The sequence below is a fragment of the Pelodiscus sinensis genome, chromosome 5 (assembly GCF_049634645.1).
Source record: "Pelodiscus sinensis isolate JC-2024 chromosome 5, ASM4963464v1, whole genome shotgun sequence".
In the NCBI taxonomy this organism is placed as follows: domain Eukaryota; kingdom Metazoa; phylum Chordata; order Testudines; family Trionychidae; genus Pelodiscus; species Pelodiscus sinensis.
In genome coordinates, this window is record NC_134715.1 from 131,565,040 (window position 1) to 131,588,397 (window position 23,358).

At 52.9% G+C, this 23,358-nt stretch overlaps 1 protein-coding gene across 1 annotated transcript in view; it reads right to left on the reverse strand.

Annotated features, from left to right (window-relative positions):
* Positions 1 to 3,344: 3,344 nt before the first annotated feature.
* The window catches only part of EMX1 (empty spiracles homeobox 1), a 30,455-nt gene continuing 10,441 nt past the window's right edge, over positions 3,345 to 23,358 (reverse strand). The window contains exon 3 of the mRNA XM_075931043.1: positions 3,345 to 3,865. Coding sequence (XP_075787158.1) covers positions 3,698 to 3,865 — 168 coding nt within the window. The 3' untranslated portion in view covers positions 3,345 to 3,697. The remainder of the gene's footprint in view (positions 3,866 to 23,358) is intronic.

The window sequence follows — 23,358 nt, forward strand, 5'->3', positions numbered from 1 at the left end:
AAAAGGGCCAATGTAGACAGCACAGTAGTATTTTCCGCAAAAAAGCCCTGATTGTGAAAATGACGATCGGGGTTTTTTTTGCAGAAAAGCGCGTCTAGATTGGCCATGGACGCTTTTCCGGAAAAAGTGCTTTTCCGGAAAAGTGTCCTGCCAATCTAGATGCGCTTTTCCGAAAATGCTTTTAACGGAAAACTTTTCTGTTAAAAACATTTCCGGAAAATCATGCCAGTGTAGACGTAGCCTGACAGTTGGGAACTTTTTCCTAATGTCCAACCTAAACCTCCCTTGCTGCAGTTGAAGCCCATTGCTTCTTGTTCTATCCTCAGAAGCCAAGATGAGCAAGTTTTCTCCCTCCTCCTTATGACACCCTTTTAGATACCTGAAAACAGCTATCATGTCCCCCCTCAATGATCCTTGCACATTCCATCCTTCTCCGCTGGAAAGCACCTGATTGAGGTGAGGGGACCATGTGAGCCGGATTCCTGCTCGCTAAGAATAGGCCTGAAGCTACCACTCCTATCACAGAGCAGGTATCACCCGCAATGGGGGACCCTCACTGCTCTCCATCTGGGCAAGCGTAACTGCCACGGGGCAGATTTGAACCTGGGACCTCTGGAGCTTAGTATGGAGCCTCTACTGCTTGGACTAGGAATACAGCTGCCTCTCAGCTTAGGCTGTAGAGCTCCCTTGGTTGTCTCGCTCGCTGTGGTCTCAGTGCCACTGCATGGGACGGTGAGCCACACTCGGTGTGTGGGTTACACAAGTGGCAGGAGACTCCTGTCACACAAAGGCCACATTAACTGCTCTACAACCTCACGGTGCATGGGGAAGAAAGGAAGCGGGAGGATCCAGCCTGCAAAGCTGTTTGCCTTGTAATCCTGATTCGCATTTGGTTTCTCCAAGTTCCCGGGTCGTACGTCTTCACTGAATGGCTCCCCAGCATCCAAACTTCCTTGGCACCCTGGACCCGAACCCGTCTGTCTCCAAATGCCCCAACCTGGTTGGGCATCTCACCACTTAAGTCTTGCAACCTGCACTTTGGCATTTGTCTGACCTCAAAGGCTTAGCAATGGAGCGGTCAGCAAACCAGAAGGCTAAGAACTTGCAGGGAGTTGCAGACGCAAGGACAGATTCTCTGCAAACTGGTAAGCGTTAGCTTCCTACCCCACCCCCAGAGAAGGGAATCACCCCTTTTCCTGCCTGCAAACCCACTGGAGAACACCCCAGTTCCTGGGTGCTGTATGCAAGGATTCACCTCATCATGTCAGACTCTGGGCTCTGTGTCCACTATTTGCACTGCTAGGTCACTTCATGTCGGTTCTGCTTGCTGGGTGGATAACTGCAACTTTTTTAGCCTGGGAGAACAACCACTAGCAAACGCCAAGGATCTGCTAGCGATGCTTAAGAGAACCGTTTGTGGGGCAAAACCACCAGAGCCACAGAGATTCTCACAACTGCCCGAAGCTGAAGTTAGCCGGGTTGACTTTTAAAAAGCCATAGCAACGCTGGCCAAAAAATGTTCGTTAAAAAAAAATTATTTAGCGAAAACTGCAGTTTTCAGCCAAACAGAGAATGCGTCAAGGCAACTTGGTTTTTCACCGAGTTTTCAAGGTTTCAGCAATAAAAAGCAGAACTGAAAGGAAACAATCGTTTTTGTTTGGGCTGGGCATTTGAAATCTGACCTGGAGATAAAACACCTACTTGAAATGAGCTAGAAATATTCATTTCACCCTCTCTCAAAACCTAAATCCGACCCAAAACTTTTGGAAGGAAGGCATTGCGTCTGGAATTTTTTAAGGAAAAAAGAAACATGGATTTTACAATCAGCTCAAATTTACCTCATGCACAGAATGTCCAACGTTATAATGTAAAATAATAAAAATAACCATGCGGAGTCCTAATGAAGTGGTTTTTACCTGCAAAAGCTGATGCCCAAATAATTCTGTTAGAGTACAGCTATAAAGCAGCATTATTTCAGAATAACAAAACGTGTCTATACTACAAGCCTTTATTCCGAAATAATGGCAAGCTGGAGGACTTCTTACACCGACTCCTGGTAACCCTCATTTCACAAAGAGTAAGGGAAGTCAAAGGAAGATTGTTCTTCATAGAATCATAGACTTCCTGCTGTGTAAAAGCCAAATTAAGCTATTTTGACTTCAGCTACACCATTGACGTAGCTGAAGTTGTGTAGCTTAATTGGACTGTAGCCCTGCTGTGTAGACATACCCTGTCTCTAAGGGTACGTCTAAACTACATGCCTCTGTCGACGGAGGCATGTAGATTAGACAGATCGGCAGAGGGAAATGAAGCTGCGATTAAAATAATCGCGGCTTCATTTAAATTTAAATGGCTGCCCCGCTCTGCCGATCAGCTGTTTGTCGGCAGATCGGGGCAGTCTGGACGCGCCGCGTCGACAAAGAAGCCTTTCTTGATCGGCACAGGTATGCCTCGTGAAACCAGGTTTACCTGTGCCGATCAAGAAAGGCTTCTTTGTCGACGCGGCGCGTCCAGACTGCCCCGATCTGCCGACAAACAGCTGATCGGCAGAGCGGGGCAGCCATTTAAATTTAAAGGAAGCCGCGATTATTTTAATCGCGGCTTCATTTCCCTCTGCCGATCTGTCTAATCTGCATGCCTCCGTCGACGGAGGCATGTAGTCTAGACACACCCCAAGGCGCTACAGGACTCCTTGTTGTTTTTGCAGATATTAGCTAACACGATTACCCTGTGGAGACATCAAAATAGCCACGCATTTTAGAAGCAATATAAACTCCCCATGGTTCAGAGTATGAACGAACCTCTATCGGAGGACAATGAAAAATATCCCCACAGGCCGATTATTCCGCAACTATGGGGCACTTATGCCTATATCTAAAGCATCTGGTTCTAGCATGGGCAGCAGTTCCTAATGCCCATGAAAAATAAGGACCTACAAACCTGGGTACAGGTTAACGAACTTGGTCACAGATAACAGTGAATCAGCATTTCCCTGCTCATCCAGTTCTACCAGGAATGATTTCAGTGCCAGTGATTTTAAAACACTCTGGAGAAGGGTCTGTGGTCGGATGGGAAAAGTGGATATCTTGATCTGACCAGCATCTGTGAATTCTTGCGACCTGTAGGCAGCACCACTGGATTCCTCCCACCTCCGCCCTTCACCCTGCCAAGGGAATGAGATATACTTTGAGCCCATGTTGCTTTTATTACCATACAGTCACGCACGCTACAGCTGTTCACTACCTACGACAGGCCACGCAGGCACACGCACAAAATTAAAAAGAATAAATTAAAATAAACATGTGTAAAAAAAAAAAAAAGAAAAGAAAATTGTGTACATGGAGTTTCTTGGTTGACTTTTTTATTTGATCGTGTGGCTGACCGACAGCGTCAGGCTGGGAGGAATGGCAGCTCGGCTCAGTTCCCAGAAGCGCGTGACCGGCGTTTCCTCTGCTCTCCAGGCGTTTTCCTTTCCAAAACGCCTGTGAAGGCCGGCCAGGGCGCAGAACTCGGTGCTGAGGGAGGAGTTGGCCCGTAGGCCTCTCGTTCGGCCTACGTGCCACGGAGGAGGCTCAGCTGGTGGCGATTGCTTTGCCTTTGTGAAATCTCTACAGTTTTTCTTTTCTTTGCCCCGTATTTTCCCCTCTTCCCCCATGTTCCTCTCATTGGTTTATTTGCCAGCAGCCGGCCTCCTTTTCTAGTCATTGGAAGTGACATCAATGTCTTCCCCATTGGACTGCTTGGTGGCAATCCGCCATCTATTGATGTGATGCGAACCTTTCTTCTTCTGGTCTGACTCCGGGCCTTCCTCCTCCAGCTTCTGCCTCTTGTATTTCGTCCTTCTGTTTTGGAACCACACTTTCACCTGGGCGAGACAGAAAGAGGAGGGGGAGTCATGGGGAGGCTAACGCTCTGGGCGAGTATTTCGACGCGGCGCAAGCCTTGCGTCCAGAGGGTCCCTCGAGCTTTTCTTGTTTGGGGGGAACCTTCTGCTTTCCCTACACCCCCACCCACCAGGATTGCCAGCTAGTTAAGGCTTGGTCTTCCCGAACATGCTTTATGGTGAGTGTATTGCTTGCAGGATGTGTGTATTAGAGGGCAGCGTTGTGATGGTAGCCGACAGGGATTGTGGTGTTGTGCAGCGCGATGCTTCCGATGTGTGCAATAAGGGACTGACTGGAATGGAGATGTCGGGCAGTGGTTTTCAGTCTAGGGGTCACGACCCAGCACTGGTTGCACAATATCAAGCACCGGGTCTCCTTGCTGTAGGGAGAACTGGGGGCTAGTAGGGGTGCTAAGGCGGCTTCCTACCTGGCCTGGCCCTGCAGAGCTCGCGGCATCCCGGAAGCGGCTTGCAGCAGGTCTGGCTCCTCGGTGGAGGGACCACGGGGCTCCATGCGCTGCTCCCGCCCTGGGCATTGGCTCCACACTCCCATTGGCCAATTCCCAGCCAATGGGAGCTGGGGGGTGGGGTCTCTGCCTGCAGGTGAGCGCCGCGGGCATCGCTGCTTGTGGACCTCCGCCTAGGAGCCAGAGCTGCTGCCGGCCGCTTCCCTGGGGGGGCAGGCTGGTCTGCGGTGCCGGGAGAGGCAGGAAATTGCTTCAGTCCCCCCCGCGCCGCTGCCCGGGAGCCGCTGGAGGACAGCCCGTTCTCAGCCATAAGCTCCAACCCCCTGTCCCCACCCTGAGTCCCCCCAACCCGTAGACCCCTCCTGCATCCAGACCCCTCGCTCCTGGCTTCTCCCCCCGCCCCCGCCGCGAGCCGGCCCTCTAGTCAAAAGACCTCCACCCCTCTCACCCCCACCTCTGTAAGAGTGACCGCGCCGTGCGGTACAACAAAGCTGTAGCCTGGAAAACATCGGGGGGGGGGGCTCACCGGGAGGGGTGTGGGGGGGCCACCTCCCACCCTCGCCTGTACATTTCCAAGTGGGTTCACTACCTTGCGAGAATGAATTGTGAGAGGTGAAAAACGCCCAGGGCGGAGCCACGCTCAGGTGAGATGACAGACTCCCCCGACCCCTGGGGGGGGGGGGGGCTGCGTCATGCTCCCGGAAGGGGCGGGGCCAGAGCAGCTGGCCTCGGTGCCACCCAGGCCACACCTCCCCAGGGCCATCCGGAGCACGCCAGCTGGGGCTCTGCAGCGCGCTGTGCTGGGCTCTGGCGGCAGTTTAAAGGGCCCAGGGCACTGAATTGCCAGGCCCTGGGGCAGTTGTCTGCTTTGCCCCCCCCCCATCCCCATTAGGCCTGGCTACACTAGGAACTGCCATTGGCACAGCCACATTGCCCGGGGGAGAGGGGTTGGAAAATCCACCCCCTTACGTGACGTAGGCAGACAGGCTACTGGGCTAGATGGACCTTTGGTCTGACCCCGTACGGCCGTTCTTATGACGTAGTTACGCCAACCTAACCCCAGTGTAGCCAGCACGATGTCGACAGGAGCATTTTTCCAGTGACCACCCTGGCGAGGAGGTTACCTGGAGAACCCCGCCTAGCACCGGAGGTCGGTCTACACTGGAGCCTTCCAAGTGTAGACAGAGCTTCAGGGTGTGGACCCCTAGGAAGGGCTGTGCAGCCTTCGATGGGTCACAGCCTAGAGTCACTGGCTTTAGGAGTGACTGAGCCCGCCCCCGTGCTCTCGCCCGAACCTCCTCCCAAACGGGAGGTGTTGGTGCAGCTGCACCCCCTGGCTTGAAGTGGTTTCCATCAGACACAGGGTTTACAGCTGGGCTCTGTCATGCCCTCGCCCTCCTCCCTCGTACCAATTGTTCCGGCCCCCCTGCTCCCAAAAATCTTTTTTCAAGGCTCAAAAAAAAAAAAAAAGTGCCTGATTTTTCACTTCTTTTGTGCTCTGCCCAGTGGCCACCTGGAGTAGCATGAGACGGGCTCAAACACCAGGAGGAAGAGACGAGTCCCGGGGTATTTCTGGCCTGGGTGATGACACCAGAAAGTGCCGTCCCCGAAACCTGCTGGCTCTCCAGCGCTGCTACTCAGACCCACGTGACAGGGCGTCTGCCCCACGCTGGCCCTTTAAAGGTTAAAACCCCGCCCTAGGAGAGGGGTGGAGCTAGGGAGCCAGCGTGAGCCAGTTAGGGCCCAGCTGAGCGCTGTATAAATAGAGGCGCCTGGAGCGGGTGGAGACAGACTCGATCGTGCTCTGTCTGAGGAACAGGAGGCTTCCTGAGACGGGGAGAGCTGGGGAGCTCTGGTCAGGCAAACTCCCAGGCTGAAGGCCGGAAGCAAAGCCTGAGTGTACTAGGGCTGCAGAAGGCAGCAGGTCCACACCCCCTTGCAAACCCTGTGTTTAGGGCTACCGCATGGTTTAAAAAAAATACCGGACACACTCGATCTCAGATGGGGGGGCTGGCCGGGGGAGATGGGGGGGACCAGCCGGCGGGAAGCGGCGCTGACCAGGCAGGAGCGGGGGGGTGACCGGCCAGCGGGGAGTGGGGCTGGCTCGGGGTGCACACAGATCCCAGGGTGCTGCCTGTCCCGCGCTCAGTCCTGACAGGGCTCACGGGCGAGTCCGGCCCCGGGGATATGCATCCCGCCCCACCCCCACACTCCGTAGTTACATACTGTCTGGCGTACCTAGACCTCCCCCACTGCAACTGGAGCCCATTGCTCCTTGTTCCGCCACCTGCCATCCCTGAGAACAGCCTCTCGCCAGCCTCTTTGGAACCCCCCTTCACGGAATTGAAGGCTGCTCTCAAATCCCCCCTCGCTCTTCTCTTCTGCAGACTAAATAAGACCAAATCCCTCAGCCTCTCCTTATAGGTCATGCGCTCCAGCCCCCGAATCATTTTGGTTGTCCTGCACTGGCCTTTCTCCAAGGCGTCCACACCTGTAATTGGTCGCATCGCCTCGCGTCTCTGCTGAGGAAGTACAAACCTTCAACTGGGGCTCAGCAGGCCTGAGGTCAAGTCCCAGTTCTACCCTGGGCTTCCTAGGTGGCCTCAGGCAAGTCACACCCGTGCCTCAGTTTCCCCATGTGTACAATGGGGATGATGCTCCTTTTTTCTACCAGGTGAGGCAGACATTTATCCGCCGTCCTGATTTTCCCCAGCTCCCGGTCCAGCTAGTCTTGGAGAGGGGCCAGGTCCTCCCGCGATGAGCCTCATTAGCGGTACCGTTTGTAATGTACCCCAGATGTGAACGACAAAGCCCAGCAGCCTGCAGGGTGAAAGCGCCTGTGCAGCCCTGTGACAGAGCTACCAAGAGGTGCCCGACGGATGGCGGTGCGGGGCACAGGTCCGCGCTCCCTCCACGGCTCCACGGAGCAGCTCTGCTAAGCTTCTCCCTTGTCTACACCTTTCTGCGGCTCCCTCCCGCCTCTCTCTATTCACTGGTCTCTTGCGCCTGACTCCGCAGTTGTCTTGGTGTCCGCCCAAGCAATCCCTGGCCCCGCGTTGCACCCCGGATGCTGGGGACAAGAACAGTGCATCGTGCCCGGAGTGTTTGCTTAGAACCCAGCAGGGCAGCTGGTGCAAAGAGCGTGAGGTGTCGGGTGCTTGGAACAGACACTCCCCGCACATCACAAGTAATCCTAATGCTCATTCAATTCGTGGCCAAACGGGCAGAACGAAACCCTTGTCCTCCCTGCTCACAGGGAAGCGAATGGCAAAGCTCCACGGATTTCCACTGGGTCTTTGAGTGTGGCCTATCTAGGAGAGGAGGGATGAGCCGACGGCTCTGCCCGGGAGATGGGAGACCTGACTTTCGTTTTCTGCATGTCCCCGACCGCCCACGTGGCTGGATCACTGGGTCTCTCTGGCCCAGGTTCTCAAAGGTATTTAGACACCTAACGCCCATTGAATCAATGACGTTATTACACCATGAAGCATTGCGACGCCTAAACCCCCTTGTCGAGCTAACCATGCATGCCTCAGTTTCCCTACCCGTGCAATGGGGATAACTGTGGTGCCCTATGAGTTCCCACATCGGTAGAGGCAATCCACAACTGATCTTAATCCGTCCGAGGAGGCTGTGTGGGTGGATGTGCCTAGAGGAAGGAGGGGAGAGGCATAAACAGGGGCCGGACCAGGGTGTGCTGAGGACCTGAGATGGGGGGAGGCGTATTTGGGGGGCTTGATGCTTGGGGAGGATGAGGTGTGAGTTTAGGTGGGTGGGAATGTCGCGTCACTGGTGACGTCCTGGGTTTGTAGTGAAATAATTTCACAACCGTCATTGACAGTTACCGTTTTTTGGGGGGGGATGTCCTGCTTTTCTCGGCCAGGGGGTGGGAGAGAGACATTTAGTGCGGCTGCTCGTCAGCCGTTGAGACAGACCGAGAGAGGCGAGAAAGCTGGACAGGCAAAGACATCTCAGAAGAGGGAGGAGAGAGAAACAGAGGCCCTGATAACTCAGGGCAAGCAGCCACGTTTGACAACTGTGCTTAGCATGAGCTTCCATTCCAAAGTGTGACTCTGTACAGCGTGCGTCCAGATCTCGTTTGCTCCATCTGTAAGCGCAAAGATGAGCTTTTATCAACAGCCAGGGCCATACACTTAGCCTGGCAACTGGAGTCCCTTCCAACTCATACCCACCGCCAGCGATTATCTTAAGAGCGCCGTGTGCGCTGAACCCCCATCATCCAAAATCCAAACCTCTCCCTTGTCCCCTCTGTCTCGAGTGGAGGGACGAGGAAGGGATGCAGCTAACGCAGCAGTTCGGATAACAAAGCAGAGACCCCCAGCCAGACCTGTGAGGAGGAGGGGGAGACAGAACATGAGGAAGGCTGCTATTTTATACTGAATTAGGACAGAGTCTATTGGCACTGATCAAGGTCAGAGCCCCATTGTGCTGGGATCTGCACAGACACACAGAAAGGGCAGGTCTGCCCTTGTGGAGAAAGTCAACCTAAGATACACAACTCCAGCTATGAGAATAGCATAGCTGGAGTCGACATACCTTAGGTCGAATTTCCAGTGTCCCCACAGCGGGAGGTCGATGAAAAACTCTCCCGTTGACTTCCCTTACTCCTTGTGAGCCGGTGGAGTAGCGGAATCGAAGGGGGCGCCCTCAGCGGTTGATTGAGAGGGTCCTTACTAGACCCACTAAATCAAACTCTGGGAGATTGATCTCCACAGCGTGGATCTCCCTGTAAGTGAAGACAAGCCCTGAGAGACAATCACAGACCGCAGAGTGGTATCTGTGCTAGACTGTAACTTTAAAAACAACGAGTTGTCCTGCAGCACTTTAGAGACTAACAAATATATCTAGTAGCATGAGCTTTCATGGGCAAAAGCCACTTCCTCAGATGACCTTGAGTGGAGAAAAAAAGAGGGGACCCTCACAATGTTTCTGTTTTAAACTATGAGGGGTCCCCTTCCCCCCCCCCCCCCCCGAGAACTGGGCAATTTCTTGAATATATCTGAGCCGCTAGTTTATTATTTAGTTTGGGGACTAAGCTGAATAATTTTAAAAAACAAATAAACTGGGTCAGTTTGAACAGAAATTGATTTTTTTCCTCAGCAAAATGAAAAGAAATTGTTTCAGGTTGAAACGAATTGTTTTTGTTCCACTTTAAACCATTTTTGCAGGTTTCTTTGTTTGTTTCAGTTGGTCTTCAAGCGTTTTTCACCAATTTTTTGCTTTGCCTGTTTTTCTAAGTCGCTAAACTGCCGAGGCCGTTTCAAAAGGAGAACCTGAAACGATTCGTTTCAAAATGGCTGGAATGAAACGGTGCAAAGCGAAAAGTCAAACCCACCTGTTGCAAAATGGTTGAGGCAAAACATCTGGAATGGTTTTTTGTGTGTGGCGTGAGGGTCTGGGCTAGTCCCTGAATTTCACCTGAATTCACAAATAGTTTCAGTGCCCTCTCAAATGCATGTTTTCATTGAATTTACTATTTGCCCCAAAAGGTCCTGATCCGGCCCCAAACACTGCAGTGTCTGAGCACCTCAGTAGACACCCTCCCCTCCCTCTTGTGAGGCAGGGGAATCCTCTTATCTGAGTTCCACAGGTGGGGAGAGGGACACAAGGTTACCCAGGGAGAGGCGGAGCCCGGAACTGACAAGGGGTCTCCCAAGCAGTATTCCCTGTATGCTGAGCACTTGGGTGGCCCCCAGGAGAGATCCAGGTGTGGCCCAGCTGATTAGCAGAGCACCCACAGCCACCTAGTGCCGGCAGCATGTGTTCCTATTGGTGGTGCGCCTCTGCGCTTGCCTTGGTGCATATAACAAAATTAATTCTGCACATGGATGGGGGAAAAATTAGAGGGAACGCTGCTCCCCAGCCCCAGCTTAGCAGCTGGAACCAGGATGGTCCCACAGCCACCTAGAGCCGGCAGCATGTGTTCCTATTGGTGGTGCGCCTCTGCGCTTGCCTTGGTGCATATAACAAAATTGATTCTGCACATGGATGGGGGAAAAATTAGAGGGAACACTGCTCCCCAACCCCAGCTTAGCAGCTGGAACCAGGATGGTCCCACAGCCACCTAAAGCCGGCAGCATGTGTTCCTATTGGTGGTGCGCCTCTGCGCTTGCCTTGGTGCATATAACAAAATTAATTCTGCACATGGATGGGGAAAAATTAGAGGGAATGCTGCTTCCCAGCCTCAGCTTAGCAGCTGGAACCAGGATGGTCCCACAGCCACCTAGAGCCGGCAGCATGTGTTCCTATTGGTGGTGCGCCTCTGCGCTTGCCTTGGTGCATACAACAAAATTGATTCTGCACATGGATGGGGAAAAAATTAAAGGGAACGCTGCTCCCCAGCCCTAGCTTAGCAGCTGGAACCAGGATGGTCCTTCCTCCTTGCACGGAGAACTTGGCTCACCAGTTCATGGATAGTTCTCTAGCTCAGGGGTGGCCAAACTTATTGACTGTGAGCATCAGAGCTTCGTACGACAATCTTTAGAAGTTCAAGAGCCAGGATGTGCCTGCCAGGGCTTGGGGCTTGAACCCCCCCCAACAACCTCCTGCAGATTTTTGCCAGGGTTTGCTGACCCTATCTCTGGCAAAGTCTCTAACTCCACCACCCACCACAGGGCAGAAGCCCTGAGCTCCGCCCTCTGCCCCCCCTCTGACAGGCAGAAAAGGGGGGGAGGGACATGGCTGGCTCCGTGCACCTCACGTTACCAGTGAGAGAGCCGAATGCATCTCACGAGCCTCAGAATGGCCACCCTGCTTTAGTTTCCAGCTGCCTGCTCCCTCTCCCGCAGCAGGGCCGACTCTGCAGAGAGGCAGAAGCAGGAAGGATTTAGTTGTACTGCGAAGGTCGGCCAATCGGACGCTGACAGCGTGCGGGGAAAAGTGCCTTGGTGTAGCCAGGTGCTGCTTTTAACTTGCCGTATAAGTTAAGCGCCACTGTAAAAATCCAAGCATCCTAGAACTGGAAGCGACCTTGAGAGGTCATCAAGTCCAGTCCCCTGCCCTCTCGGCCGGACCAAGCACTGTTCAGACCAGTGTTTCTCAACATTTTTTTTACAAAGTCCCCCTTTAAAACAAATTCTAAGGACCCCCAGTACCTACAGTTTTCAGACACACACAACATTTTTTTCTACCATTGCAACACATTTGTTTAAACAACTTCATTGTAGCCGGGCGGGCGATGACATTTTTGGGTGTAAAAAGGACAAAAATAATAAAGTGCTGTAAAACTTCAAACAAACACTGTTTTCTCCACATTTCAGTTTTGTTGACGTCCCCCCCAGACTTCGCTCAGGGTTGAGAAACCTGATCTAGACCATCCCTGACAGGCGTCTGTCCAACCTGCTCTGAAATATCTCCAGCGATGGAGATTCCACAACCTCCCTAGGCAATTTATTCCGGTGTGTAACCACCCTGACAGGAAGTTTTTCCTCCGGTGCAACCTAAACTTCCCTTGCTGCAGTTTAAGCCCATTGCTTCTTGTCCTGTCCTCAGAGGCCAAGGAAAACAATATTCCCCTCCTTTTAGGTACTTGAAAACGGCTATCACGTCCCCTCTCAGTCTTCCAATAGTGCCGTGGAATCTTACCAGGGCTCAATGTGTCAGTGGGGACGACCTGAAGAGGTGCTAGGCCTCGTTCCTGGTCTTGGACACACAGGCCTCCTGCCATCCCCATCACGCTGAGTGTACAGAGGGACCCAGTGTCCGGCTTTCTGAGGACAGGACAAGGAGTAATGGGCTTAAAGTGCAGCAGGGGAGGTTTAGATTGGACATTAGGAAAAAATTCCTAACTGTCAGGGTGGTCAAATATTGGAATAAATTGCCAAGGGAGGTGGTGGAATCTCCCTCTCTGGAGATATTTAAGAACAGGTTGGATAGACATCTGTCAGGGATGGTGTAGACGGAGCTTGATCCTGCCTTGAGGGCGGGGGGCTGGACTCGATGACCTCTCGAGGTCCCTTCCAGTCCTATGATTCTATGATTCTATGATTCATCCGATGCCTTTCCCTGGCCAGGCTCAGCAATGACCCGCTAGCCTGGCCTACCCTAGGACATGGAACAGCGGCTGGCCCCGTGGATTAGAACTGACGGCTCTTTGAATGGGAGCACAGAGCGGATGCAATTCTTTGAAATGCCATCATAGATGGGGGAGCAGAGGGGCAGAGGGTCTCCTGTGTTTGTACAGCGCCTAGCACGGAGGGGGCTCTAAGCCTGAGCTGAATGAGAAAGACAGAAGCAGTTTGCTCGTGTCTACACTGGCCCTCAAGCCGTAGTGAAAACTGGCGAGTCGAAACTGTAAACCCGCTGGGGCCACGTCGGGAACTGAACAGCGGCAACTCCCGCCGCAGTCCCTGGGAGCAAAGCGGGTCTGGGAAATTGGGCCCGGCTTCGCCCTGGGGCGCAGTCCCAGACTTGGGGCCGTCTCCTCCTGCGGTGGGGATGGAACCTGGGAGCAGGGGAGGTCTGGGTGTCGCGTGACAGTCCAGCCCCCGACGGCTCCGGCTCCTCTCCCAAGCCAGTGCTGGGCCCTGCCTCGCTGTTTGCGACCAGAGGGCTCCGCAGACACATGAGAAAGGCAGGCGGAAGGCAGCCCCGTGGGGGAGGGATGCAACCCCAGAGCAGGCACTGAGACGCACTTCGCCGCCGCCCTGGGAAGGCCCCCGTGCTCGCTCCGGAGGACGGTGTCCCTGTCCCAGTGGGGACAGGAGCCCCATAAGTGAGGGCTGGAGCCAAGAGGGCAGACAGCACATCCCTGCCTGCTTGCGTGGAGGAGCCTTCATTCTCGACAGCGCTGCAGAGTGGTTACAGCAGGGCCCGGTCCACCAGGACTCCAGCTTTGTTGCCATGGTGACCAAACTGTATGGCCTTGGGCAAGTCACCCCGCAGTATCCCAGCCCCCCACGGGGCAGACAGAGCTGCTGGCCGGCTGGGAGGGGTGAATCACGGTCAGCAACGTGCTTGGAGATCCTGGGTAAGGAGGCCAGAGCCATGGGGGGCAGAAGGGACTCTGCCTACGCCCAGATCCTCAGAGGCACATAGGTGCCCAAATCCCTTGGATTTCAGGGGGAATTAGGTGCCAAAACACTTCTACAGGCCCTCTGCTGCGTGGGTATTATTTTGCAAAGCCTTTGCCATAGGCGTCATCTCCCACATGCGGCTGGGGCCCTCAGCCAGTGTTCCTTGTCGGCTGAGTGCTGGTGCGGCCGCCGAGGAGACATTCAAATGCCGCCTCCCTGATGAGCAGAGCACCCCCAACCTCCCCACAGCCGGCAGCATGTGTGGCTATTGGTGGTGCACATCCACACACGCTTTGGTGCACATCACATTTATTCCGCACACAGTTGGAAACAAAATAGAGGAAACATTGCTCAACCAATGCCCTATGCAAGGACAGGGGGAGAGGGGTCCCTTCCTGGTGTCCCAGAGGGGGAAGCAGGGTAGGAACTAGGCCACGAGGGAGTGGGGGGTTGCCATACTCCGACCCAAAAAAGGATTTCTCACCCTAAACCCAGCACATGATGGAAACCACGGTAAGCTAGGGGGGTGGGTTGCAGCAGCCCCCTCCCCCAGCACCGATGTCCTCGGATGAAATGGGGAAGGGGGAGCATTTAAAATCCAATCCACATGTAGGCCTTTGCTCTCGGACTGTGATGTTTAGGCTGCCCGGGCACAGGGCCGGCAGGAATCCAGACATCAGAAACGAGCCGCTTGTCATTGTCAGATACTGAGTAGCTGTTTGCTTCCTTGTCAGGCAATATATTTAAATCTTCATCCTATGTCTGGCCCCCCCTCACTGGGAGTCTCTGAGCCCCCTCACAATTTTGAATGTATTTAGCCCTACAGGAGGCAGGGAAGTCTTATTTTACACATGGAGAACCAAGCCACAGAAGCTAAGGGACTCGCCCAAGGTCACACATAAAATCAGTGGCAGAGAAAGCATATAACTGCAGCTCTGTTAATGCCGAGGCTACCACCTTGCCCACTAGACCACACCTCCTCCTCCCCAAGGTGCAGAAAGAGTTTGCGTGTTGCCCCGCCCGCAGCTCTCTTGGAGAATCGTGCATACCTCTCACCTTCTACGTAAACATTATGAAGAGATTTTTATAAATGATCAAGGAGCAAACTTTTCCGTGTCAGGATTTGTCCAGAGTTCACCTACGTGCCAGGGTCTGAGATGCTGCAAAGGAACCGGGTGAGTAATTTTGCTCAAAACAGAACTGCTGGCGGAGCAAAACCCATCCCCGGACTGAGTGCATACTGTGATCTCATTAGAGCACGTGTCCCGGCTGAGTCAACACCTGGCTGACGCGTCTTTGGGAATAAACAACTGCCAGAGTTCTGCTTTGATGGCGACTCAGTAATGGCCTTAGTCCTTCCTAGCACCACTGTCCTGGCCACATGCAGTCCTTCAGGGACTATTAGCGCATTTCCACAGGAGCAAAGATCTGGATCCCAGCTCGGGTAGTTACTTTCTGCTTCCTCTCTAATGCCGCGTCCATCGGACACAATATTATTTACGGTCTGTCTTGGAGAGCTGAGGCTGGACAGAGACCACTGTCCACACCACTGCTGGCTGCATTTCAGTTAGGAGCAAAATAATGCCCGGGTGTCATTTATGAGATGATTTGGAACCCGTCCTGGTGGAAATCAAAGCCCGGGGAATCCGTTCAATTGCTCGCATAGCGCTAGGGTATTTTCAAAACCATACCTAGAGCTGCCTTTCATTCAGCCGCTCCCAAGCACCTCGCAAACTCCAGTTCTGTCTCCCCGACGCCAAGGGTCTGGGGGAGTAATCATGAGCCCCAATTTAGAGCAGGGGAAACTGAGGCACGGAGCAATTCGGTCGCTGGGCTAAGGTCGAGCACTCATCAGAGCTAGGCATGGAACCCGTCCCGTCAGCCGGCGCGCTGTCAGCACTAGAGAGCACGTCTTTCTCCAGTCTGATGAGGCAGGGGCCTAAGATCTGGGAGCGAGGTTACAAAGGTAAACCACCCTCCTTCACACCACAGGAATTCCCAGACTGGATCAAACCCATGCACCATATAGCCCAGACCTTGTCAGACATTGGCCACAGCCGGATGCTTCCCAAAACAAGTGCAAGAACCCCACCGTAGGCAGAAACAGGAGTCTGCCCCCGATGAAATTTTCATCCTGATCCCTAATAGAAACGGCTTAGATGAAGTTGTTAGCCCTTCCGAAACTCTCTTCGCATTAGCGATGATAACCCTGGAGAGTCTCACCCATATAAACCTCTGACCAGTCCCTCTGAATCTCACTTAATTTTTAGCCTCAGTGACAGTCTGATCACACCCTGAGTCAAAGACGCTTTTTACTGGTTTGCTATTTTCCGTCTTTCCGTTTCGTAAACATCCCTCGTGTTGCGTTATGAAGCAGGGAGAACAGAAGTTCCCAGGCTACGTTCTCTGTCCCTTTCCTTGCTTGGAAGACTGAGGTTTCCCTTCCCGCTGTGTTAATGCAGGGCCAGCCGTGCGCAGGAAAGGAGCGCTGCTTGACATTTTAAGTGAACGCAACCAAGTTGCCTGAAATTAACATGCCGAACAGACAGGGGGGAATCCAAACTGTTTAAACCCCAACCAAAGAGAAGTCATTCTTCCGCTCTACTCTGCACAGATTAGGCCTCAGCTGGAGCATTGTGTCCAGTTCTGGGCACCACATTACAAGGAAGATGTGGAGAAATTGGAGAGGGTCCAGAGAAGAGCAATGAAAATGATGAAAGGTCTAGAGAGCACGAGCTATGAGGCAAGGCTGAAGGAATCGGGCTTGTTTAGTTTGGAAAGGAGAAGACTGAGAGGGGAATTGATAGAGGTTTTCAGGTGTCTAAAAGGGTGTCATGGGAGGAGGGGACGGAATTGTTCCCCTTGGCCTCTGAGGACAGGACAAGAAGCAATGGGCTTAAATTGCAGCAAGAGAGGTTTAGGTTGGACATTAGGAAAAACTTCCTGCCTGTCGGGGGGTTAAACACTGGAATAAATTGCCCAGGGAGGTTGTGGACTCTCCATCACTGGAGATATTTAAGAGCAGGTTAGACAGACATCTGTCAGGGATGGTCTAGATCATGGGTTCCCAAACTCGGGGGGCGTGAAGAAATTCCAGGGGGGCGTGAGCGACCCAGCCCTCCCCCCCCCCCCCATCAAGTTTTGCTGCTCCAGGCAGTTCCTGTTTTTTCCCCTCAACAAGTTTTGCTGCTATTTTGGGGGGGCACGAGTGTTTCTCAAAAATCAAAAAGGGGGCGTGATGCCGAAAAATTTGAGAAGCACTAGTCTAGATGGAGCTTGGTCCTGCCATGGGGGCAGGGGACTGGACTCGATGACCCCTCGAGGTCCCTTCCAACTCTAGTGTTCTATGAGTCTATGAAATGCTAAACGGGTTCCTGGTTACACTCTCCCTCTCTTGCAAGTGCTCCATATGCAGAATAAAGTCTGCAGCAGGGGCTTGTTAGCAGAGGGACTGCATCACGCAAGTGAACCAGATCTCAACTTCTACTGCTGCTGCTCCTGGTTTCAAACCCTGCTGATGACCCAGGAGGAAGTGTGTTAGACAACCATAATCAACCGCTATGGAGGACTCTAGGGTTGCGGAACCAAATCTGACAGGGAATGGACATGAATCACCATTACTATGTATGCGTTTTAGGCCTTGTCTATACTACACCCGATCCGTCCACCGGCCATCAATTTATAATGTCTGCTTAGACGCGATCAGTCGATCTCCACACATGCTCCTGTCCAAACTGGTACTTCACCAAGACGAGGAGAGTTCCCGGTGGCGACAGGAGAGCAGCCCCCGCCGATCTTACTGCACCCAAGACGCCACGGCGAGAGGTCGACTTCAGCTACACTATTTGCATAGTCGAACTAGATCGACAGTGCCCGTGGATGTAGACACAGCCTCAGTCTTCACTCCGACCCTGCAGCCGCCAGCCCTTAGAGCTAGTCAGTGTTTTCTTGCTACCATGAAACCTTGTTTCTCTCTTGCCTGTTGCAAGCCTAGGAATAAAATACCTTGTCTGTTGTTCCTCTCTGTGCAGCGGTGGCCGGGGATGGATGGGTGGAGCCTTTGTACTTGGTGAGGGCCTTTGGGAAGCAGGCAGGAGTAGCAGAACAAGGAATAAATAGCATACGGAAGAACTGGTTGAACCGCACAAGCTCCATCAGAGTGGTGCCTTCTGGCCTGAGAATCACAGCTGTGCCCTGCATTCCCGGTGCACCCTGCTCCCTACCACACCATGTTCCTTGTCCGTGTCCTTCATGGCAGAGGTAAGACGGACCCAGCTGTAATCGGTATGAAGGAGATTCCGTATGGAGACGGCTGGACGCAGGGGTTCTGTCTAGCTGCCGTGCTGGATACTCCAACTCCTGCACCCTATTGGCACCACGGTGGCTTTTAATTCCCAGCTGGGGCTAAGGTGTCACAGAGAGACCAGAGTCCAAATGCTTTCTGAATGCACCTCCAAGGCAGAGTTTGCCATTGGCCAACACAGATGAGCTTAGGAAATCAACATCAACTCACCCCACATTTTATCTTTTCTCTGGATTTTATCTTTTCTAACCCTAACCCCAGAGAAATTCAATTGCAAGAATTTAACGTTAAATGAAACATGAAGGTTACACGCATAAATGTGCCAAAGGCCAGGGATGAAGAGTGAAGGAGGGATTGTGGTCGGGAAAACAACAGCATAACTGTGCCACTTTCTCACTCCACAGACATGTATGTGTAACTGCCACAAGGTGGATTTGAACCCAGGACCTCTGGAGCTTAGCATAAGAGCCTCTACAGCAGGGTTTCCCACCCTATGGGTCAGAACCCAAATATGGGTCGCCATTACATTTCAAAAGGGTCGCCGGGTGGCTCTGCCCCCTCTCCTCTCCTCTCCTCACCTCTCCCAATTTTTGAATTGCCTTGGGTCACCAAGTCTTCCTGATTTGTCAAAATGGGTCCTCAACTGGAAAAGATTGGGAACCAAAGCTCTACAGCTTGAGCTATAAGCCAGCTGGCTATCAGCCTATGCTATAAAGGTCTCTTGTTCTTATCTGCAAAAGTGACAAGGAGTCCTGTGGCACCTTATAGACTAACTGAAGTGTAGTCTATAAGGTGCCACAGGACTCCTCGTCACTTTTGCAGATTCAGACTAACACGGCTACCCCTCTGATACTTGTTCTTATCCGTTGCTGTGGTCTAGGGGCCACTGCATGGGACAGTGACCCACACTATGGCTATGTCTACACTCACGGCTTCTTGCACAAGTACAGCCGTTCTTGCACAAGAATCCGCAGAGCATCCACACTGCCCGCTCGCTCTTGCGCAAGGAAATTTACAGTACGGCGTAGTAACAGAGGGCTTCTTGCACAAAAGCTACGCTCTTTTTTAACAGGTGTAAGCCTTCTTGTGCAGGAGCTCTTGTGCAAGAGGGCAGTGTGGACCCTCAGCAGGGATTTCTTGTGCAGGAAAGCCCTGTGGCTAAAATGGCCATCGGAGCTTTCTTGCGCAAGAGAGCATCCACACAGCCATGTGAGCTCTTGTGCAAAAGCACAGCTCGCACATGGCAGTGTGGACGTTTTCTTGCGCAAGACTTCTTGCACAAGAACCCTTGCACAAAATATTCTTGTGCAAGAAGCCACCAGTGTAGACATAGCTTAGGTGTGTGGGTTACATGAGCATACACACACCCCCAAAACGCCCACACACCCCATCTGCGTCTCACAGTCAAAGCTGCCCCCTAAACTACGTTTTCACTCCTTTTTGCCTTGCAGAGGCCAACACAGCCATGAGAGAGGCAGCTCGGTTCTGTTTCAGCTCCTGCAGAGTTAGCCGAACCGTTCACCAGATTCTAGTCCCAGATCTTTACTGTTTGTGTCAAGACAGAATTAGGATAGAAGCAGCTTGTCCTTTGGATGGCCAGGCTGAGTTCGCTGGGCTGGCGGTTAGAAGAAAACATCATAGGGATTGTCATCAGAGCAAACTGGATCTGGACTCATAGAGAGACGAAATAAATAAAACCCCAGTGGTGCCTTTTCTACAGTCACTTTCCAGGGTGTAATGGCTCTTTAAGAGGGAAAATCTGGACTCCGTTATGCCTTCACCAGAATCAGTGAAGATGCTCCAGATTTATACCACTGTAACGAAGAGCAGAATCTAGTCCGCATTTATCCTTGGAATGTAGCCTCCATCCCCGTGAATACATTTATACCTCTGTTATTCTGTTGAAACACACGTTCTACTGTAGCAATGAGAGGCGTAGTCGATACAGGACTAGCAAACACACATTAGTTTGCACCCGAGGACTCCGTGACTTCTGGCACCGTGACCCTCGCTGAACTGCATCCCACAGTTTGCTTGAGAGGCGACAGGGTCACGCTGCCACCCAAAAAGCTTTGCTAAAATACAGCGAGGGCTTTATAGTCCTGTTATTGTTATGAGCAGCATTTTTTTGGGGGGGGTTAATATGAGGCACAACTCTCATGGCTGCGAGACACAGGAATAATGACTTGTCCTCTCTGGCCTGCCTGCTGTTGGATCCATCGTCCAAGTCCTCCACTCACGCTGTTAACCATAGAATCACAGAGCACTAGAACTGGAAGGGACCTCGCAAGGTCATCGAGTCCAGTCCCCTGCCCTCCCGGCAGGACCAAGCACAGTCTAGATCATCCCTGACAGGTCTGTCTAACCTGCTCTTACCTATCTCCAGTGCTGGAAATTCCACAATCTCTGGGCAATTTATTCCAGTGTTTAACCCCCCTGACAGGTAGGAATTTTTTCCTACTGTCCAACCTAAACCTCCCTTGCTGCAGTTTAAGCCCATTGCTTCGCATCGTGTCACGGCACATGGCAGCTCCGAACATAATCTGCACCTGCTGGCCTTGCCGCACCTCCCAGTCCTAGATTTCACATAAAACCAGCAGCCCCTACAGTAATGCCACTGGGAAAGTGGGAGCTAATCCAGACACAATTCCACTCCCTCCCTACTCTGCCATCCCCCTCCCCCCGCCAAACACAGCCGAAAGCAGGGGCAGGAAGAAATCACACTGGAGGCCTTTCCCCCATATTCCCTGGCACATTTCGCCTTCCAACCCCAAATGTTCATCAGGAATCTGCACAGCATCCTTTTCAGGGGGTGGTGAATGTAATTCCCCTCCCCCGTGTCACAGACAGGGAAACTGAGGCAGAGGCACCGGGACTTGCCTGTAGTTGCCGACTCAAGTTCAGGAGGCTGCAGCTCCTAGGCTTGTGTGCCAGCCGCTAGCATCTCTCCCTTTTATGTTCCCCTCCACGGTAGGGTCCCCTCCCCACGCTCTTCCCTATGCAAGTCTCAGTGGAATTTTGCCTGCTTGAGAGGGGAAGAATTTTCCCCAAGGAACAATGAGTCGTTCTGTCTCCTACACATCAGATCAGCAGGGCAACGGGGAATCCAGTCACCCTGCCATTCTCCCTGCCTGTCGGCCTTTCTACCGGCCCCTGGCCACACGGATCGTGTGTAGCAAGCAGCTGTGTGACCCTCCCTGAACCATTAGGATTTTACGAGTGTAAATGCACCTTTCTCTCCGCCGCCAGTTTCACGGTGTGGCCACACAGATGTCCCGCCATCACATGCTTTCCCAGAATGCCAGCTGGGATGGGGTGGCATGGGTCCGAAGGGACCCATCTCGGCATCTCGGCTGTGGCCCAAGTGTTCCCTCAGGGCTACCGGGGCCTTTGAATGGGGGCTTGGAATTATGCTCTCAGGTCGTGGGCAAAGTTCCCCCTATCTTTGCCGGGCACAGAGCTCTGCCTTTGCTTGGTGATGGAGCATTTTGGAACCACCCAGCCAAGGAGTTTGGAACTGCCCTGAACTTGGAGGTTAGAGGGGTAACCCTGGAGACCTGCCTCTGGTGGAACAGGGAGGTTTTCGTTGGCCAAAAGTCTTCCCAACAAGTCAAACAGCATTTCGTAAATTTCAGTTGGTAAATTTATCCCAGCCCCCGACACACGCTCAACGGCCAACACCATCCCTCTAGCCTCACTGCTAACCCAGAGCACGGCTCCTCCTCAGCAAACCAACAAATGCACAGCACACGGACGATGCATGCATCCCGACCTCCGCACCTCACAACAAACCCACAACCCTCTGACACAAATCGACACACGCACACAGTGCACAAATGACGCACACAGCCCCATTCGGCACGTCACCCCAAACTCTGCAACACAAATTGACAAGCACATAGCGCACAAGCGCATCCCCCATCACACCAATTCCTCCGACACAAATCAATGCACACACGCAGCACACAAACCCACAACCCCTTCTGACACAAATTGACACACACTGCGCACAAACTACACATACCTCCCAACATCAGTGCGTCACACCAAAGACACGACCCCCTAACACAAATTGACACATACAAAACACAAATTACACCTGCATCCTGAATCAGTGTGTCACAGCAAGCTCACAACCCTTCTGACACAAGTCGATACACAAACAGTATACAAAGGACACACAAATTCCAATATCAACACTTTGCACACAAACCCACCAGCCTTCTGACACATCACCACACAGCATCAGCATCCCAGTACACACATAACATCAGCTCTGGAGTTGTGCGTTTGTGCGTCTTTGGGGGTCAGTTAGGTAAAGAGCATTTCTCGCATCTGAAAACAAAAATATGTCTGTCTATGTGTGTGTATGTGTGTGTCTGCAAGAGCAGTCTGAGAGAAGGTGCATGTATTACACAGGAAGGATGCTACCACGGATGCTAAACACAGGACCAATGCATTGTCCTCTCTGCTCGCGCGTTATTGGATCCGCTCTCTGCACAGATTCCGAACACTCCACACACACGCCTCCCGGCATCAGCACGTCACACCAAACCCACAACCCCTTCTTCTCCAAACCGCACTGTCAGAGAACACCAACGACACATATCCATCTGCATTACCAGCACAGCACCTACCCCTCCTACCCAAATCCACACACAGATGACACCCACCCCCCCATCCCGACAGCGGCACCGCACCCACAACCCCACCCACGGCGAGTGGGCCTGGCCAGGCTGGATCCCCGATAGAAGTGTGTTATTGTCTGGAGGAGCCCCGTGGACTCTATTCCAGCCCCCTTTTCCGTGCCTTCTCCCCCTCTCCCCCCCGATTATGTCAACTCAGTAGAACATAAGAACGGCCGTACTGGGTCAGACCAAAGGTCCTTCTAGCCCAGTATCCTGTCTGCTGACAGTGGCCAGCACCAGGTGCCCCAGAGAGGATGGACCGAAGACAATGATCAAGCGATTTGTCTCCTGCCATCCCTCTCCAGCCTCTGACTGCGAGACACCTCACACCCTACACCACAAGGCAATGCCTGGGCAAGTTTTTGCTGGGTTGGGATCCACAGGGTTGGGCAGGTGTGGACGGGGTCCTTCAAACCCCTCTCTGCCTTCCAGATGTTGCTCTCTGGTCCCAGCTGGGCCTCGCCCCAGCTGGGTCCCTCAAGCTGCCCCTTCTTGGGAGAGGAGGCAGGTACTTAGCACCTTCCCAGAAAGTCTTAGCCGGGACTGGGAGCAAGTTCAAAAAGCAGGTGCCAGGAGAAGAATGACCCAGAGATGGAGCAAGGCCCATGCCCCTGTTGGTGACCGTAGGCTCCGGGGGTTGAGTTACTGACTTTGGGCTATTTGCATGTTTCTCATCTGAGATCAGAACTAAGTATGGGCGGGTTTCTCTGTGAGGCTCGGATGGAGGGGGGGGTGGGAGAGGAAAGAAGGTGCCTGTATCATGGAAGAAGGGTGTGACTCTTCCATATGAAACGGGGGGTGTGTTGTACATGACACATCATGTGTGTCTTACATAAGAGGAAGCGTAAGCCTTTCCCTGGCTGTGTGTGTGTGAGAGAGAGAGAGAGGCAGAGAGGCGAAGCATGTGCAGGGTGGTTGTGTGCTGTACACATCATGTACCCACACTGCATGTGCTGGCTGTAAATGTGTGTTACAATCTACA